At 37.4% G+C, this 19244-nt stretch overlaps 1 protein-coding gene across 3 annotated transcripts in view; it reads left to right on the plus strand.

The window, feature by feature from the left end:
• The first annotated feature begins 980 nt into the window (after window positions 1-980).
• Window positions 981-19244, plus strand: part of ADGRL4 (adhesion G protein-coupled receptor L4) — a 151769-nt gene continuing 133505 nt past the window's right edge. Inside the window, exons 1-2 of one of the 3 annotated variants that reach the window (XM_070467868.1) lie at window positions 981-1101; window positions 2452-2601. In XM_070467868.1, the coding sequence (XP_070323969.1) occupies window positions 1080-1101; window positions 2452-2601 (172 nt within the window). In that variant the 5' untranslated portion in view covers window positions 981-1079. The remainder of the gene's footprint in view (window positions 1102-2451; window positions 2602-19244) is intronic. The other 2 variants (XM_070467867.1, XM_020889675.2) reach the window with 2 other exon arrangements.

The raw sequence follows: 19244 nt of genomic DNA on the forward strand, positions 1-19244 counted from the left end.
TACTACTTTATTGAGGTAAAATATACAAGTGATAAAATGCTCAAATTTGAAGAGATGACGTCTGACAAACCCACGCATTTAGGTAACCACCATACCAATCAAAATGCAGAATATTCCCATTATCTCACATTTCCCTCTGTGCCTCCTGCAGTCAATCCCACACTCCACTCCAACCTCCAGGAACTACTTATCTGCTTTCTGTCTTATAGATCAGCCTCACCTGACAGTTATGTTTAACTTTTACATTAAAACTGTTTCATTGTTTCAACCTAAATGATCTGAATCTATGTGATCAACTCATATATAGTAACATGAAAGGAAAGCTATTTATGATGTACCAGGGGTTCAGGAGAAGGGACTGGTGAAAAGAGGGGTAAATTTTAGTTGAAAGTGGGAAAGATCATTTTGTACTTCGTAGACATTTAATTCTTGACACTTGTGTTTTTGGATTACTTGTTTTTTACTCATTTTAGACACGAGCCTAACCTGTAGGCAAGATAGCGTACTTTTTATTCTTCACTATGGAACCCTGAGTTCCCACAAGGTGCAGACTTAAGCTAGAAACCCAGGCTCTGTCGTTTAGAGCCAAGTTTCCAGCCTACTTCTAAACCCACAGTTCTTTAGGGGAAAGTGTTAGTGAAGGGAGAGAAAAAAAAAAGACGTGTCCTGCGAATTGAGGGTGTAGGAAGGATCCCCTAAGATCTAGGCGGTTCTGGAAGTTCTTTCGGGGGGACGCTCCGCAGACATCTGGAGCGCTTTGGCTTGGAGGTCTGCACCCTGGACCCTGCGCCCCGGAACCGGGCAAAATCCCTCCGCAGACCCCGCGGAGCGCACGGGGTTGGCGGCCCGCGGCCGGGAGGGGGTCAGGGTGGCGAAGGGGCCGGGTCCGGACGTGGCCTGCAGACTCAGCGCTGAACACACGCACTCACACAAAAGAGGCCGGAAAGTGGCGGGAGGAAGCGGCCGCGTCACGCGGGCCATAGCCGGGAGCCTGGCGCGCCCGCCCCGCCGCGGCCCAGGTACTCGGCCCGCTGGTCCCGTCGCTCCGCCCGCGCTCCGCCACCTCCGCGGCGCCGCCAATGAGACTCCTCCCGCTCCTAGGTAAGTGCCCGTTGCAGGCGGCCAGGGCTGCCCCGACCAGCACCTGTGGGGTGTGCTATTTCCAAGGTGGTACGCACGGGCCAAGTGCACTTCGCCAAGACTCCTGGGAGAACTGAACTAGCCCTTCCCAGGATGTTTTTCGCCTTGGCCTTTCAACGCTGGCGTTCGATATTCAGTACCCAGGGACTAAGTCATCTCTTTATTCCTGCTGACCAAGTCCCCAAAGTCCCAGACTTTGACCTTTCTTCGGATTGTCCCTCAAAAAATCTGGGAACTTCAAACCATTAACACTTGTGAGAGGTTTCCTGGCCTCGTTTCAAGGGGACTGCTGGCCCAGACTGAGTTTCTTTAAAATCACCATTTTGATGATACTGTGCAGAAAGATAATAAATCACATCTTTGAAGCCAAATTAATTCTGGTTTAGACACTATATACAGCCCTGTGTGAAGCTGGGATTTATAATTGAATGTTTAAGAATCTCTTGTTACCAGATAAGGCCAATTTATCTCGGATGACTGTTTTCAGAATAATGACTTGCATGATTCATAACTGTCCATCTCAAGCAGGCTTGTCTTGAGAAGGACTAAACAACAATAAAAAAAAAGAAGGTCCTACGCTTTTCCTTATCTTTTCCTAACAGCCCACAAAATACCATTTCCAACTTTGTTTACAAGAACTCTGAAATAAAAGCTTGTACTCTCTTATGCTGCATGTTGTTGGTCATGTTTGAATGGCGTCCCGTTTCTGGAAGCTCAGTCTTTGACAAGTACATTGAAATGGTTTTTTTTTTTTTCCCCCTCTAATGGGAGAAAGTATGAAAGAAACTTTATTGTGGAAAAGGCAGAATTTTAAAAGATCTTTAAAACACAGGGAAATAAAAAACACAAACAAACCATTAATGCATTTGTCTTCCTGGATGGTATCATCTTAAAACAACACAGATTTGACTTTGAAAAGACCCAGATACTCAATTCACCTTGATTTCTTTCTGCACAGAGTCATTCCCAGGGTACGGATATTGTTTTACAGTCATGCAGTTACCTTTAAACGTATCTCACCTCTGGGTGAAATGTCCAATGATGTTAGAATACTGTTTTCTTTATAGAGCCAGGTCGCTTATTACATTTCAACTTGGTTGAGGTTTACTTGATAAACGTTGAGAATGAAGAAAAGCGTTAATTCCTGCTTGTGTCCTGTTGTTTATCTAAATTCCCCTTTGGGCAATTCTCATAAAGTATTTATCTAGATGGGAAAACAAAAAAAAGAAGGGTATTAATGTATATATTGTCTAATTCAACAATGGAAGAAGATTTTTCTTTTTGAAAAGGTGTATTCTCTACTTTCCTTAGTGGGTTTTTCCACTTTGCTGAATTGTTGCTGCGCTCAAAACTGTACCAAGACACCTTGCCACCCAAATGCAAAATGTGAAATTCGGAATGGAGCTGAAGGCTGCTATTGCAACCTTGGATATTCAGGAAATGGTATCACAATTTGTGAAGGTAAACAATGTTTATTACCTCTTTTGTTGTGTATTTTAATATTAAGTTCTGATATGACTGCTTTTTTCCTAAGCTAGAAATTAAGTTGCCTTACTTTATACTGCTTGATTTCATGCTATTGGTTTAAAAAAAAAAAGCTTAATTAACTAAACAATAAATTTTAACTTCGCAGGTCAAAATTTATACTTGATTATGGATTTTTGATGCTTCCATGCATATCTTACTGGGTTGGTTAGAAAGTAGTTCCATAAAATAGCATGGAAAAATCTGAGTGAACTCTTGGCCAGCCCAGTAGTTTGGGTAGATTGCCCTTGAACTTAAGCTGGAAAACTAGGTTGCAGAAAGCAGAATCAATACTTTTAGGAAAAAAGCACAGAGAATTCACGAAGACCAGGCTATATCCATATGTATTGCATTTAGATACCTTCCTTAGTACTTGAGTATCTAAATTTGAGAATACCCATTAAGAGGTTAGAATTTTTTCTTCTGTGTACTCTGGACATACACCCTGGAGAGAGAGAGAGAGAAAAAATTTTGAAATATATTCTGTTCTGAAATAGTAGATCTCGTTTATGGAACTTTAGGCTAGAGCCCAGAAAAAGAACTCCAGGAAAGTTCCTTCAAGGTTACAATTTAGCCCGTTGGCTTGATGAACAGAACACCATCCGATAATCAAACATAAGTGATTTCTTATCTGTGGTCTTCATCATTACCATGCCTCTTCTTTCCTCAGTCTTTACTCAATCTTTATTCTCTCTTTCATTCTTAGTAGAATCTAGTTTAACTAGGTCAATAGGGCAAAATTCTCTGTAGGAGAAAGCAAGAAGAAAAACAAGTTCCAAGTTAGATAAATTAGTTTTAAGATATAATTAAATGGCAAGTTCAAATTAGAACTTTGTGGTATTACACTTCTAAATGTATTTAAGATAACATGAACTTTTTCTAATTAAGCCAGCATATTATACATTGTTAATATTGTGTATGTTTGCATATAGCATAAACAAGTTGTGTCTTATGATTCAATTTGATAGGCTTTAAAAAAATTAAATATGCAGTATATAGTAAGGCCAGACCTCATCATAATTAGTTTAATGTTTAAAAAATGTGGAGCAAAGCTACAGTTGCTTAATGGTGCATTAAATCAGGCATTTCTGTTTGTATATACAGCCAGGATTTGTAATTTACTATTGTACAAGCACTACAAAACTCTTTCCATAAATAATCTTGAATTTTTATTGTGTATTTTAATTGGATGGCATTATGGCAAGTTGATAGTTGAGTGACCTTCAAAATATGGCATCAGACGTATTAGTGTGTTTTTCCACTAATCATTGCAAATTGTACCAGAGTACTTTATAAGTAGTGTTGCCTTTTTGTTATTTAGATACTTTTCAACTATCATGATTACCATCATTAACGTCAGTAATTTTTCACAATTTGAACCCTCATCAGTCAGCCAGTTCATAGTCATGTTTTTAATGATTTCTTTTGAAAACACATCTTCCATTATCCAATGCAATTGTTTTTTCCCCCTGCAGTTTAGTCAATAGCCAGCTGAAGTGCAGAAAATATTTTCCATTGAAAAATAAAAATATTTCAAGACCTTTGGCCCTGCACTTCACTTTTAAACAGAACACAGTTTTTAATGGGAATTTTTTTATTTTAAAATTCTTCTTAAATTCCCTTCTTATTTAAAGAATGGTACATATTCACTTGTGTTGATATTCACTATTTGAGGTTTATAATATCCTCTCAAATTGTTCAATCAGTGATTTTCATCTTTTTCACCTTTATTAATTCACTAATTATTTATTTAAAGAGTAATTAAAATTTATTAATTAATTTTATTAACTACTTTTTTCAGTAAATACATTTACTCTGATTTTTGGAATTAAGACATTTTTAACTTCTGAATCATCTAGGTTGAATTTTCAGCATGAATAATCTTGTTGCCTTTTTCTCATCTCTAAAGAACTTCTCATCTTTCCTTATTTTTCTCTGAGATTGTTAGTAGACCACTATGAAATCATTGGACAGAATTTTTGTTACAGAGGATGCCTACATTTTGAGCAATGAAAATTGTTGTTTTTTGGCATTATAATTATCATCTTCATTCCCTAATAGCTCAGTTGGTAAAGAATCTGCCTGCAATGCAGGAGACCCCAGTTTGATTCCTAGGGTGGGAAGATCCCCTGGAGAAGGGACAGGCTACCCACTCCAGTATTCTTGGACTTCCCTTGTGGCTCAGCTGGTAAAGAATCTGCCTGCAATATGGGAGACCTGGGTTGGATCCCTGTGTTGGAAAGATCCCCTGGAGAAGGGAAAGGCTACCCACTCCAGTTTTCTGGCCTGGAGAATTCCATGGTTTGTATAGTCCATGAGATCACAAAGAATCGGACACAACTGATTTTCACTTTCATTATCTTCATAAAATTTGTCTTCCTCAAAGACCTCCCAAATAAATATCATGATAATAACCCAATACTAAATGTATTCTGTTCCAAAAGCTAGTTTTGAATAAGTTATTTAGACTTTGGATTACACAGTCCCATGAAACAAGTTTTAATAGTAGTGATTTTATCTCATTAATTATCTTTTTATTAAACAAGTACTTATTATGTTCATCATTATTATCATTATCACCATCATCAGCAGGATAGTTAATATCTACTGTGCACTTAGTCCAATATATTAATTAGCATAACACCTTCATCCATTATTATTCCCATTTTATCTATAAGAAAATAGTCTTAAGAAAGTTAAGTGAAAGTCTGAAGTGACACAGCAAATAAGTAGAGAATCCAAGATTTGAACCCAAGTCTGTCTCATCCCAGTGCCTGTATTATTACTCACTGTGTTTGACCATAAGGCCTCTGCTTATCAGATACTGCTATGCCCTTAGGTTAAAATTATAAATAGGAAATTGACCTTCATTTCTAGTATATCTGAGGTCAGTCACAGAATTATATTAATAATTTGACACAATGTTATAAAAGGTATTGCTGCTAAGTCACTTCAATCGTGTCCGACTCTGTGCGACCCCATAGACGGCAGCCCACCAGGCTCCTGCGTCCCTGGGATTCTCCAGGCAAGAACACTGGAGTAGGTTGCCATTTCCTTCTCCAGTGCAAGAAAGTGAAAAGTGAAAGTGAAGTCGCTCAGTCTTGTCTGACTCTTAGCGACCCCATGGACTGCAGCCTACCAGGCTCCTCCATCCATGGGATTTTCCAGGCAAGAGGACTGGAGTGGGGTGCCATTGCCTTCTCCGATAAGAAGTATTAGAAGAGGTAAATTTGAAATGGATAATCAGCTGCAAGGAACCTTGCGAGTGGAGGTGACATTTACGCTCAGAGTTGAGAATAAATTTGTTTTATTAAGATAAACTTATAAAGATCTTTAATAAGATTGACTTTTTAAGGTGAGCTTCCATGGTGGCTCAGTGATAAAGAATCTGCCTGCAATGCAGGAGGCCCAAGTTCAATCCCTCGGTCGGGAAGATCTGGAGAAGGAAATGGCAACCCATTCCAGTATTCTTGCCTGGGGAATTCCATGGACAGAGGAGCCTGGTTAGCTCCAGTCCATAGGGTCACAGGGAGTAGGACACGACCGAGCAACTAACATACACATTAAGATCAACAAAGTGACAAAGAGAAGTCAGGCAAAAGGAGTCAGCAATAACAAAGACCTAGAAGTTGAACATGTGTTTTGTTTGCTTGTTTGTTTGTTTTAAGGAGCTCCAATTATTTCATTCTGACTATATATCACAATATATATTAGTTGAGGGATCAGTGGAAATTAAGTCAAGATGTCAAAGGTATGGACTTTGTTCTGTTCACCAAAAAAGAAACTTTTGTAGATATTAAGTAGCTGAATTACAATGATAAGACTGTTGATATTAGAAAGATGACTCCCTTAGGTAGAGTAAGAATGGATTAGTGAGGGTCAACCCACAAAAGGCCATTTACCCAACCTATAAAACCAATAATCGTTTATATTTGTACAGTTCATTATAATTTATACTGCCTCTACCCAGTGTATCTTTAATTCTTATATAAAGTTTTTGAAATATAAACTACAGATGCTGTCTTTTACTGACAAACAGCAATATAACTGGGTATAGCTATTAATAGCTTCTGTGGAGCTCCATGCTACAGCCTTCATGTATGAGAGAAGTAGGACTTCAGAAGCTTAAATGAGTTTTCCAGGATCCCAAGGCTAATATGGTAAACCTCGGACTCAAACCCTGGAATCTCAGCCTTCTCTAGATTACCAAAAATGTCAGTGTATTACCAGTCACCTGACATTACCCGGGTATTACAGATTTTTAAATCAAATTGTTAGAACAGTATCATTTTAGCAAGAGTTTATTACCACTTTATTGAAGTATTAATGATAATTTATTTACACACTTATCTTTATGCTGACATCTAAGTACATTTTAAGATAGAGGGTGAAAAAGATTGTGTAGAAAGTTTAGGGTACATTTAAAGGCTATTGAAATTGTTAATATTTAACTCTAAAATGTAGGTGATTCTTTAAATATATATTACTATTCCTTATGGTTCTCAGTACATTTTTGGTTACCTTCTAGTGCACAGTAGTTTACAAATATAGGAAGTTAAAGATCCCTCCTCTCCCAGGTAATTATGTTATAAAAGGGAAGAAGGTAGGAATGACTGAAATAATCTTTGGGTACACCTAAAGTACTATTGCTTGAGTTGGAATAAACTGAGCTATGAGAAGCAAGAAGCAGGAGCTAGGTGGAGGATGCAGTTCAGTGCATGTTTGGGTGAGAGGATGGGGTGGGGTAAGAAAATAATCTCTACTTTCATATCAGCTCACTAAGAGAGGCAATATTTTTGGAAGTTTCGTGTAGTCAGAATGGGTAGGAGGAAAACACTTGCCCCAGGTAGGAAGAGGAAGGGTCAGGAAGGATGTAATTGACTGCTTGTATGCATGCGTAAAATTTTTTCACAGCTCGAGACATGCCATTATGAACCACATCACAGGCACTTTACAGAAAATAATGAAGTCTTGGTGCCCGACTCAAGGAAACACACTGCATGATTAAAATGCAATTTTTCATTATTATCTAATAACCATATGTATGCTTGTAAAATTCAACTGGAAGAACATCATAATAAACTAGAGAGCAGTATCAGGCTGGTAAAGGTAGAGAGAGCAGTGTGACAATAGCTATCTAAGAGCAGAATGTGGGAGAAATATTAATTAAAATAACCCACTAACATGAATTTGTTCAGGATAAAATAGAAGTGCTGAGAACATGTAATTGCTTCCATAACAATTTTTTTTTTTAGTAATAAAGAGGGTGCTCATCAAAATAGGCAAAGCAACAGTCATCAAAACAGACAAAAAACTTGCAAAATGTATATGTTGTATACATGCACATGAGTTAACACAGTTAGGTATACTGTAAACTATGTCCTACAAATAATAACTGTAGTTATATGTATTTAATGAAGTAATAATGTCTGTAATAGAAATGTGACCAGAAAAATAACTCTTTACTCACATCTGAATGATATTTCATATTTAATAATGATACATACACCTAGTCATGACTTTATGATGTGTATATGTATATAGACATATATATCTTTTGTCTTTTATGAAGTATAATTATATTCTGCATGTAAATGATTTTTAAGAACAAACATGCTGAACATCTAATGGGTGTCATTCATTTCTCACCCAAGTAAATACCATTGTAAGATGGTTCATTTATGAACATGATGCTGTCAGTGCTCAAAACTGTTCTTGGACTTTTATTTATAATTTATATATATGATATAAATTGAATTTAAATTATTCAAATATATGCTTTTATTTCCTATCCTCAATGGCAGTGAGATTTTGAGAGGGATTTTGAGGCAGTGAGAGTTGTTTAATTCTCAGAAACAACTAAGAGAAACTTTTAGCCAAATCTGATGGGTAAAGTAGAAGATTAAATGCCAAAATGATGTTAAGAAAATGGTGTGTGGTTATAAATTAATATGAGGTGAAGTATTTTTCATGAGTAGCATGGAATGAAGACTTTTTTGGTTTTGAAATATTTTGATATTGCATGGAATAGCAAGGTCACTGTGAATAAATAAACTGACATTCAAGTTGTTAATTTTCATTAAGGTGCTTATGTTCTGTTATTTATTTAAATATAGATGTATCATATTCATGCATTCAATTCATAAACATTATCTATTCTTCATGAATACAATTCCACAGGGCATTGTTACTATCTCTAGTTCTAAAAGTAACAGAGATAAGTCTAATACATTGATGAACTAGATTCTGTATCAACTTATTTAAAAATGTTTTCACTGATACAAATATTTTATAAAATAAACATTACAGTGTAGGACAAAATGTCATAAAATGTGTCAGCGCATTTTTGGGGGAACAGAGCAAGCATTTTCATATATGATAAAGCATCATCATTACCTTTAAAATGACTGAGAAAAAAACAAATGATTTACTCATTCCAGCAGTTAGGATATTCATTTTGTCCCTGTCATTTTTTAAACCTGTTATAGTTTTGAAAGTTTTTAAAAGTTGGTACCCTTTAATATACCAACATTCTATTTCTGTTACCAAAAAAGATAGTCCATCAGTTTAGTTTTGCCATGATCAGGCAAGTTAAATAGTCTGGCTACCTAAGTGGGTATTAAGTCAGTTTGGAACAAACACAGAGAAAATTAATCTTTAAAATATAACCATATTTGCCTTCTGTGGAGTTACAAACCCAGAGGGTACAGTGGATCAAAACTGCCTGGATCAGTTTCCACTAGAGAGGTGATTTTTCACAGCAGATTCTGAATCTTGTCTTTTTTGTCTTAAGGCTGCAAATGGGTATCTATTGAATATTTGATTTTCATTTCTCATCTGGCATAATCAGCACTTCCAGTAGTTTATCTGCAACTTTTCTTATGCTTTTATATTTATTACTTGTAGCTCAGTCGGTAAAGAATCTGCCTGCAATGCAGGTGACCCGTGTTCAATTCCTGGGTTGGGAAGATCCCCTGGAGATGGAAATGGCAGGCTACATACAGTCCATGAGGTCACAAGGGTCAGACACGACTTAGCGACTCAACCACCGCCACTACCACCACCACCTTTTGTGATATCGGAGCTTAGGAGTAGAGAATTTAGTAGCAGCCAGTGCCAGCATTTTCTTTCATTTCTTTCTTTCTCTTTCTTCTTTTTCCCGCCTCTTTGTCCCCCTTCTCTACCTTCCTCTCTTTCCTTCTTTCCAGTCCTTGGAAGGAGGTGCCTTATGATTTTTGTCATTGTTCAGTCACCCAGTCTTGTCCAATTCATTGTGATCCCATGGACTGCAGCACGCCAGGCCTCCCTGTCTCGCCGTTTCCCAAAGTTTGCACGAGGTCATGTCCATTCATTGCTTCAGTGAGGCCATGTCATCCTTTGACGCCCTCTTCTCCTTCTACCCTCAATCTTTCCTGGCACCAGGAACTTTTCCAATGAGTCAGCTGTTCGTATCAGATGACCAAAATACTGGAGTTTCAGCTTCAGCATCAGTCATTCCACTGAATATTCAGGGCTGATATCCCTTAAGATTGACTGGTTTAATCTCCTTGCTGTCCAAGGGACTCTCAGGAGTCTTCTCCAGCACCACAGTTAGAAGGTATCAATTCTTTGGTGCTCCACCTTCTTTACGGTCCAGTTCTCACAACTGTACGTGACCATTAGGAAGACCATAACCTTGACTATACAGACCTTTGTCAGCAGAGGAATGTCTCTGCTTTTCAACACACTGTCTAGGTTTGTCATTGCTTTTCAGACAGGAAGCAAACGTCTTCTTATTTCATGGCTGTGGTCACCATCTACAGTGATTGCAGAGCCCAAAGAAGAGGGGATCTGTTATTGCTTCCACCTTTGCCCCTTCTATTTACCATGCAGTAATGGGGCCAGGTGCCATGGTCTTTGTTTTTTTAATATTCACTTTTAAGCTGGCTCTTTCACTGTCCTCCTTCACACTCATCATGAGGCTCTTTAGTTCCTCTGCTTTCTGCCATTAGAGTGATATCATCTGCATATCTGAGGTTGTTGATGTTTCTCCCGCCTATCTTGATTCCAGCCTGTAACTCATCCAGTCTGGCATTTCTCATGATGCACTCAGTATATAGATTAAACAAACAGAGTGACAGCAGGCAGCCCTGAAGTACTCATTTCTTGATCTTGAACCAGTCTTTTGTTCCATACAGAGTTCCAACTGTTGCTTCTTGACCCGCATACAGGTTTCTCAGAAGAAAGGTAAGATGGTCTGGTATTCCCATCTCTTTAAGAGCTTTCCACAGTTTGTTATGATCCACACAGTCAAAGGCTTTGGCATAGCTGATGAAACAGGGGTAGATGTTGTTCTGGAATTCCCTGGCTCTCTATGATCCAATAAATGTTGGCAGTTTGATCTCTGGTATGGCTTTTAAGTAATATTTAAAGAATATTTGAAGATTTAGAAATCTATGTCTCAATAACATTACATCCACATTTTCTTTCATATGTTAAATATTACTAAAAATTTTTGAGGAAGTAAATTTTTTGTAAAACAAATGTATTTTTATACCCTCCAGACAAATTTCTTAGGAAATGAATAATAATGCAAAATTGAAAATGTTTGAACTCTAATCTGCTTCTAGATAGCTGTGTATCAAGTGTTTTTAAAGTGAGATGCCTATTTCCTTGTGACTTCTTGTACTAAATGGGAAGTGTAACCTATTAAAAAATGATAGTCTAAATTAACCCAAGGCTTACATTCCAGGATGCATGCTTTCTGTGAACTTCATCCAAATAAATAAAACACCTTTGCCAATTTCAGAAATTCTTTCCTTGTAACTAGAAGTATGACCTCTTTCATCTATTGTCAAGGGAGGTTACACAATAGAGAAAACAAACTCAAGCACAATAATTAGGTAGAACGTCCTCAAAACATCCACTCTATAAAAAGAGAAGGAAAAAAGGACTTGTGTCATTTGAGTTTTGCTGATCAACTCCACAGTTTTAAATCTGAAAAGCTCTCTAATGTAATTTCACAGTGTCATTTTTCAGGAACCATTTTTCTGAGTCATCCTGTTTCATGTTTATCTCATAGGACAATTATGAGAATGAACGAGATACAAACTAAGAAGTAATCTGAGACCTTAAAAAAGAGTTTAACATGGATATATGATTTTGGATTTTCCCAGCCAATTTTTAATGAAATATGAAAATGTTTCTTCATGTAGAAGTCTCATTTGTCTTTAATTATTTTTTAATCAGTATTAGCTAGATGGATTCATTGCATATTTAGAATCTGAAAAGTAATATCAGATAACTAATGGCACAGAGGATTAAACAGAAATAGTAAAAATCAACACAGAACTTCTGAGTTCTAATATCAATAAGCAAAAAGACTTATTCAAATTTCTATGTTAAACCAACCCTAAATAAGACTTACTGAGTTAACATCAAAGTATTCACTTTTTTTTCCAAGTGAAGACTATCATTTTCTTATTACTGCAGATTAAAATGTTGATTTTTCATACATATTATATATATACATACATATATATATATCAGTTCAATCGCTCAATCGTGTCCAACTCTTTTCGAGTGAACCCGTGACTCTGCCTCATGAACTGCAGCACACCACACCTCCCTGTCCATCACCAACTCCCAGAATTTATCCAAACTCATGTCCATTGAGTCAGTGATGCCATCCAACCATCTCATCTTCTGTTGTCCCCTTCTCCTCCTGCCTTCAATCGTTCCCAACATCAGGGTCTTTTCAAATGAGTCAGCTCTTCCTATCAGGTGGCCAAAGTATTGGAGTTTCAGCTTCAGCATCAGTCCTTCCAATGAACACCCAGGACTGATCTCCTTTAGGATGGACTTGTTGGATCCCCTTGCAGTCCAAGGGACTCACAAGAGTCTTGTCCAACACCACAGTTCAAAAGCATCAATTCTTCAGCACTCAGCTTTCTTTATAGTCCCAGTCTCACATCCATACATGACCAATGGAAAAACCATAGCCTTGACTAGGCAGACCTTTGTTGACAATGTCTCTGCTTTATAATATGCTATCTAGGTTGGTCATAACTTTCCTTCCAAGGAGTAAGCGTCTTTTAATTTCATGGCTGCAGTCACCATCTGCGGTGATTTTGGAGCCAAAAAATAAAGTCTGCCACTGTTTCCACTGTTTTTCCATCTATTTGCCTTGAAGTGATGGGACCAGATGCCATGATCTTAGTTTTCTGAATGTTGAGCTTTAAGCCAACTTTTTCACTCTCCTCTTTCACTTTCATCAAGAGGCTCTTTAGTTCTTCTTCACTTTCTGCTCTAAGGGTGGTGTCTTCTACATATCTGAGGTTATTTATATTTCTCCCAGCAATTTTGATTCCAGCTTGTGCTTCATCCAACCCATTGTTTCTCATGATGTACTCTGCATATAAGTTAAACAAGCAGGGTAGTTACCTGTGAAATAATTCCTTCTTAGTGTGGTCGTGGCTGAGTGGTTAAGGAGATGGACCAGAAATCCATTGGGGTTTCCCTGCACAGGTTCGAATCCTGCCAACTACGTGGTAGTTATCTGTGAAACATATATATATATATATATATATATATATATATATATATATACTGACTTCCTGACTTCCTAGGTGGCTCAGCCATAACGTGTCCACCTTCCAATTGAGGAGACACAGGAGACTGAGTTCAGTCCCTGGGTTGAGAAGATCCTCTGGAGGAGTAAATGGCAACCCATTCCAGTATCTTGCCTGGAGAATCCCATGGACAGAGGAGCCTGGCAGGCTACATTTCATAGGGTCACAAAGAGTCAGATACTTAGTGAGCAACTGAGCATGCAAACACACGCATGCACACACACACACACACACACACACACACACGCTCTTATAATATGTGCTACTGATGATAAAGCATCAATAACAATAAAATTAGATACCATTTTTCTAGAATTAGTTTTCTTTTTTTGCATGCTGAGTGAACAAGGCAGTTCTACCATCTATACTTTCTGTTCAGTTGTATCTTTCGGAAATTCTAGGAAACTTAAGGTGGCTCAGACAATGAAGAATCCGCATGCAATGCAGGAGACCTGGGTTTGATCCCTGGGTTGAGAGGAGGTCTTTAAGAAGGGCATGGAAACCCACTCCAGTGTTCTTGCCCCCATGGACAGAGGAGCCTGATGGGCCATAGTCCATGGGGTCACAAAGAGTCAGACACAACTGAGTGACTGCGCACAGCAGAGGAAATTTAAAGGGCTTTGCAGGCGGTGCTAGCGGTAAAGCAACTGTCTGCCAATGCACGAGATGTAAGACATAGGAGTTTGATCCCTGAGTTGGGAAGATCCCCTGGAGGGCGAAACAGCAGCCCACTCAAGTATTCTTGCCTGGAGAATCCCATGGACAGAGGAGCCTGGCAGACTACTGTCCATAGGGTCACAAAGAGTTGGACTTGATGGGAGTGACTTAGCGCACATACACACAGGAAATTTAAATTAAGTGAAAATTGTACTCTAGATGTGGGATTTTCATATATTTTAAACCTCTTTTGCTTTTCAAGAAAATCTTAGTATAATTAGCACCTTTAACATCACAAAGTGACTCACTGAGTCTCAATTTTTTTGTTTTATTATAGTTCCCTATTTAAAACATTTCAGTATTTTAAAATTGCTGATTTCATTTTGCAAAATTGATAATATTTCTTTTGTTCTTGGAATGTCAATTTTCTACAGTCCCAGTTTTAATAGGGCACCAGCATACTTTATAGCCAAATCCCAGTCATTTGGAAGCAAATTAACCAGATTATCCATTTTCCCATTATTTCTCTTCTTCCTTATTTGGTCTCTTTAGTGCTTAAATAAGTAACTTCAGATTTACAGTTTATTCACAAAAAGAGTAATAATACTGATGTTAATTTGAGTGCTTTCTCTGAGCTACCTTCTATTCTAAGCACTTTACATGAATTTATAAATTTAATCTTCGTAACAACTCTGAAATAAAAGCTCGTATTATCCTCAATTTATAGATTAAGTAATTTTCCCCGAGGAAACATATTCAAACAGTCGCCTCATATGATCCTCAAATTACTATGTGAGGTAAATCTGTAAATAATGAAATTGAATCTCATTAATAAAAAATGAATTATTGTAGCTCTTCCCCTCCCACCTTGATTGTGCTTTATTTTTTTCCAGTACATTATTAAAACAATGGATAAAAAGAAAAAAATGTGTGGTGTACACATTTATGACACTTAAGGAATCAGTGCAGGGAAGTTAAAACTATTTACAAGCTTTAATATTTTGATGAAATTCTTAGACCAGGAACAGTTATTTCACTCCTGTTTATCTATGTCTTTAAAGCCCAGACAATAAAAATCAGTGAAATCAGAGAGGATTCATGAGAAGTCTACAAATTAAGAACAAACTCTTCAAAGCAGAATCTTGTGCTCCAAGTGGGATAGTTCAGTGTACACAGAGCAGGCTTCAGTGAAGATGGTGTCTTTTCCCTGTGGTGGTCATATTCTTTCTCTTGCCCAGAAAGGGAAGAGAAACTTGAGTGATTGGTTGACATTATTTTCCTGAGGCTATACAGATTGGTCTATTTCCCACTGGTATTTTCTCCCAAATGAAGCCAAGAAAATATTCTCAAAGAAAACTGTGTCATCTGCCTGCCATCACTGAAGTTGAAAATTAATACCATCTTTCTGCCCATTCGCCACCTATCCTAATTGGAATAATGCTGGAAACTTCCTATGGCACACCCACATATACAGGAAACACAGAACTCTTGTGCTAAAGAATTTTTAATTGTCTGGCAGACAAAATGTAGGCCAAAATACCTGTGATAATCAACATTGTTCTTTAGTTATAAACATGACAGTCATTTAAGGATAACCAATCATTGGAGAAAAGCCAAAAATACAAACACAAAGATGAATAAACAGAACAACTGGCCTAAGAAAGATACTTTCTAAGGAGAGAAATAAGGTTGAAGGAAAAACTCCAGTTGATACGCTCAAAGAAATTCTCAGAAAGTTTGCATCCAAACAAACAAAACAAATAAAATATGCTTCGGTGTATTTTAAAGCTATCATACCACAAAACATACTTTCTTCTTTAGTGTATTCTATAACCTTTGTGCTACTCAATTCCTTGTGCTTTCTTTTTCCTTTTATTCATCTCCTTTTGTAGCAATCCCTCAAGACAATAAGCTGGTAAAATTTTCAGTAATGCAAGCAATTCTTTTCTTTTTTTTCTTATCTTTTTTTTTTTTTAACATGTGTCCCCTCCCTCTTGAAACTCCCTTCCATCTCCCTCCCCATCCCACCCTTCTAGGTTGTTTCAGACCCCTTGTTTGAGTTCCCTAAGTCATACACAAATTCCCATTGGCTATAAATTTTACATACAGTAATGTAAATTTCCATGTTACTCTCTCTATACATCTCACGCTCTCCTTCCTCCTGCCCTGTGATTCTTTTTTTTTTTCCATTTATTTTTATTAGTTGGAGGCTAATTACTTTACAACATTGCAGTGGTTTTTGTCATGCATTGAAATGAATTAGCCATGGATTTACATGTATTCCCCATCCCAGTCCCCCCTCGCACCTCCCTCTCCACCTGATCCCTCTGAGTCTTCCCAGTGCACCAGGCCCAAGCACTTGTCTCATGCATCCAACCTGGGCTGGTGATCTGTTTGACCCTAGATAATATACATGTTTCGATGCTGTTCTCTTGAAACATCTCACCCTCGCCTTCTCCCACAGAGTCCAAAAGTCTGTTCTATACATCTGTGTCTCTTTTTCTGTTTTGCATATAGAGTTATCATTACCATCTTCCTAAATTCCATATATATGTGTTAGTATACTGTAATGGTCTTTATCTTTCTGGCTTACTTCACTCTGTATAATGGGCTCCAGTTTCATCCATCTCATTAGAACTGATTCAAATGAATTCTTTTTAATGGCTGAGTAATATTCCATGGTGTATATGTACCACAGCTTCCTCATCCATTCGTCTGCTGATGGGCATCTAGGTTTCTTCCATGTCCTCGCTATTATAAACAGTGCTGCGATGAACATTGGGGTACACATGTCTCTTTCAGATCTGGTTTCCTTGGTGTGTATGCCCAGGAGTGGGATTGCTGGGTCATATGGCAGTTCTATTTCCAGCTTTTTAAGAAATCTCCACGCTGTTTTCCATAGCGGCTGTACTAATTGGCATTCCTACCAACAGTGTAAGAGAGTTCCCTTTTCTCCACACCCTCTCCAGCATTTATTGCTTGTAGACTTTTGGATAGCAGCCATCCTGACTGGCGTGTAATGGTACCTCATTGTGGTTTTGATTTGCATTTCTCTGATAATGAGTGATGTTGAGCATCTTTTCATATGTTTGTTAGCCATCTGTATGTCTTCCTTGGAGAAATGTCTGTTTAGTTCTTTGGCCCATTTTTTGATTGGGTCATTTATTTTTCTGGAGTTGAGCTGGAGGAGTTGCTTGTATATTTTTGAGATTAATCCTTTGTCTGTTGCTTCGTTTGCTATTATTTTCTCCCAATCTGAGGGCTGTCTTTTCACCTTGCTTATAGTTTCCTTTGTTGTGCAAAAGCTTTTAAGTTTCATTAGGTCCCATTTGTTTATTTTTGCTTTTGTTTCTAAAATTCTGGGATGTGGGTCATAGAGGATCCTGCTGTGATTTATGTCGGAGAGTGTTTTGCCTATGTTCTCCTCTAGGAGTTTTATAGTTTCTGGTCTTACATTTAGATCTTTAATCCATTTTGAGTTTATTTTTGTGTATGGTGTTAGAAAGTGTTCTAGTTTCATTCTTTTACAGGTGGTTGACCAGGTTTCCCAGCACCACTTGTTAAAGAGGTTGTCTTTTTTTCCATTGAATATCCTTGCCTCCTTTGTCGAAGATAAGGTGACCATAGGTTCGTGGATTTATCTCTGGGCTTTCTATTCTGTTCCATTGATCTATATTTCTGTCTTTGTGCCAGTACCATACTGTCTTGATGACTGTGGCTTTGTAGTATAGTCTGAAGTCAGGCAGGTTGATTCCTCCAGTTCCTTTCTTCTTTCTCAAGGTTACTTTGGCTATTCGAGGTTTTTTGTATTTCCATACAAACTGTGAAATTATTTGTTCTAGTTCTGTGGAAAATACTGTTGGTAGTTTGATAGGGATTGCATTGAATCTATAGATTGCTTTGGGTAGTATAGCCATTTTGACAATATTGATTCTTCCAATCCATGAACACGGTATATTTCTCCATCTGTTTGTGTCCTCTTTGATTTCTTTCATCAGTGTTTTACAGTTTTCTATGTATAGGTCTTTTGTTTCTTTAGGTAGATATACTCCTAAGTATTTTATTCTTTTTGTTGCAATGGTGAATGGTATCATTTGCTTAATTTCTCTTTCTGTTTTCTCATTGTTAGTGTATAGGAATGCAAGAGATTTCTGTTAGTTAATTTTATATCCTGCAACTTTACTGTATTCATTGATTAGCTCTAGTAATTTTCTGGTAGAGTCTTTAGGGTTTTCTATGTAGAGGATCATGTCATCTGCAAACTGAGAGAGTTTCACTTCTTCTTTTCCTATCTGGATTCCTTTTACTTCTTTTTCTGCCCTGATTGTTGTGGCCAACACTTCCAAAACTATGTTGAATAGTAGTGGTGAGAGTGGGCACCCTTGTCTTGTTCCTGATTTCAGGGGAAATGCTTTCAATTTTTCACCACTGAGGGTGATGCTTGCTGTGGGTTTGTCATATATAGCTTTTATTATGTTGAGGTATGTAACTTCTATTCCTGCTTTCTGGAGAGTTTTAATCATAAATGGATGTTGAATTTTGTCAAAGGCTTTTTCTGCATCTATTGAGATAATCATATGGTTTTTATCTTTCAATTTGTTAATGTGGTGTATTACATTGATTGATTTGCGGATATTAAAGAATCCTTGCATTCCTGGGATAAAGCACACTTGGTCATGGTGTATGATTTTTTTAATATGTTGTTGGATTCTGTTTGCTAGAATTTTGTTAAGGATTTTTGCATCTATGTTCATCAGTGATATTGGCCTGTAATTTTCTTTTTTAGTGGCATCTTTGTCTGGTTTTGGAATTAGGGTGATGGTGGCCTCATAGAATGAGTTTGGAAGTTTGCCTTCTTCTGCAATTTTCTGGAAGAGTTTGAGTAAGATAGGTGTTAGCTCTTTCCTAAATTTTTGGTAGAATTCAGCTGTGAAGCCATCTGGTCCTGGGCTTTTGTTTGCTGGAAGATTTCTGATTACAGTTTCAATTTCCTTGCTTGTGATGGATTTGTTAAGATCTTCTATTTCTTCCTGGTTCAGTTTTGGAAAGTTATACTTCTCTAAGAACTTGTCCATTTCTTCCAAGTTGTCCATTTTATTGGCATAGAGCTGCTGGTAGTAGTCTCTTATGATCCTTTGTATTTCAGTGTTGTCTGTTGTGATCTCTCCATTTTCGTTTCTAATTTTGTTAATTTGGTTCTTCTCCCTTTTTTTCTTAATGAGTCTTGCTAATGGTTTGTCAATTTTTTTTATTTCTTCAAAAAACCAGCTTTTAGCTTTGTTGATTTTTGCTATGGTCTCTTTAGTTTCTTTT

Source organism: Odocoileus virginianus, chromosome 5 (assembly GCF_023699985.2).
Source record: "Odocoileus virginianus isolate 20LAN1187 ecotype Illinois chromosome 5, Ovbor_1.2, whole genome shotgun sequence".
NCBI lineage: Eukaryota > Metazoa > Chordata > Mammalia > Artiodactyla > Cervidae > Odocoileus > Odocoileus virginianus.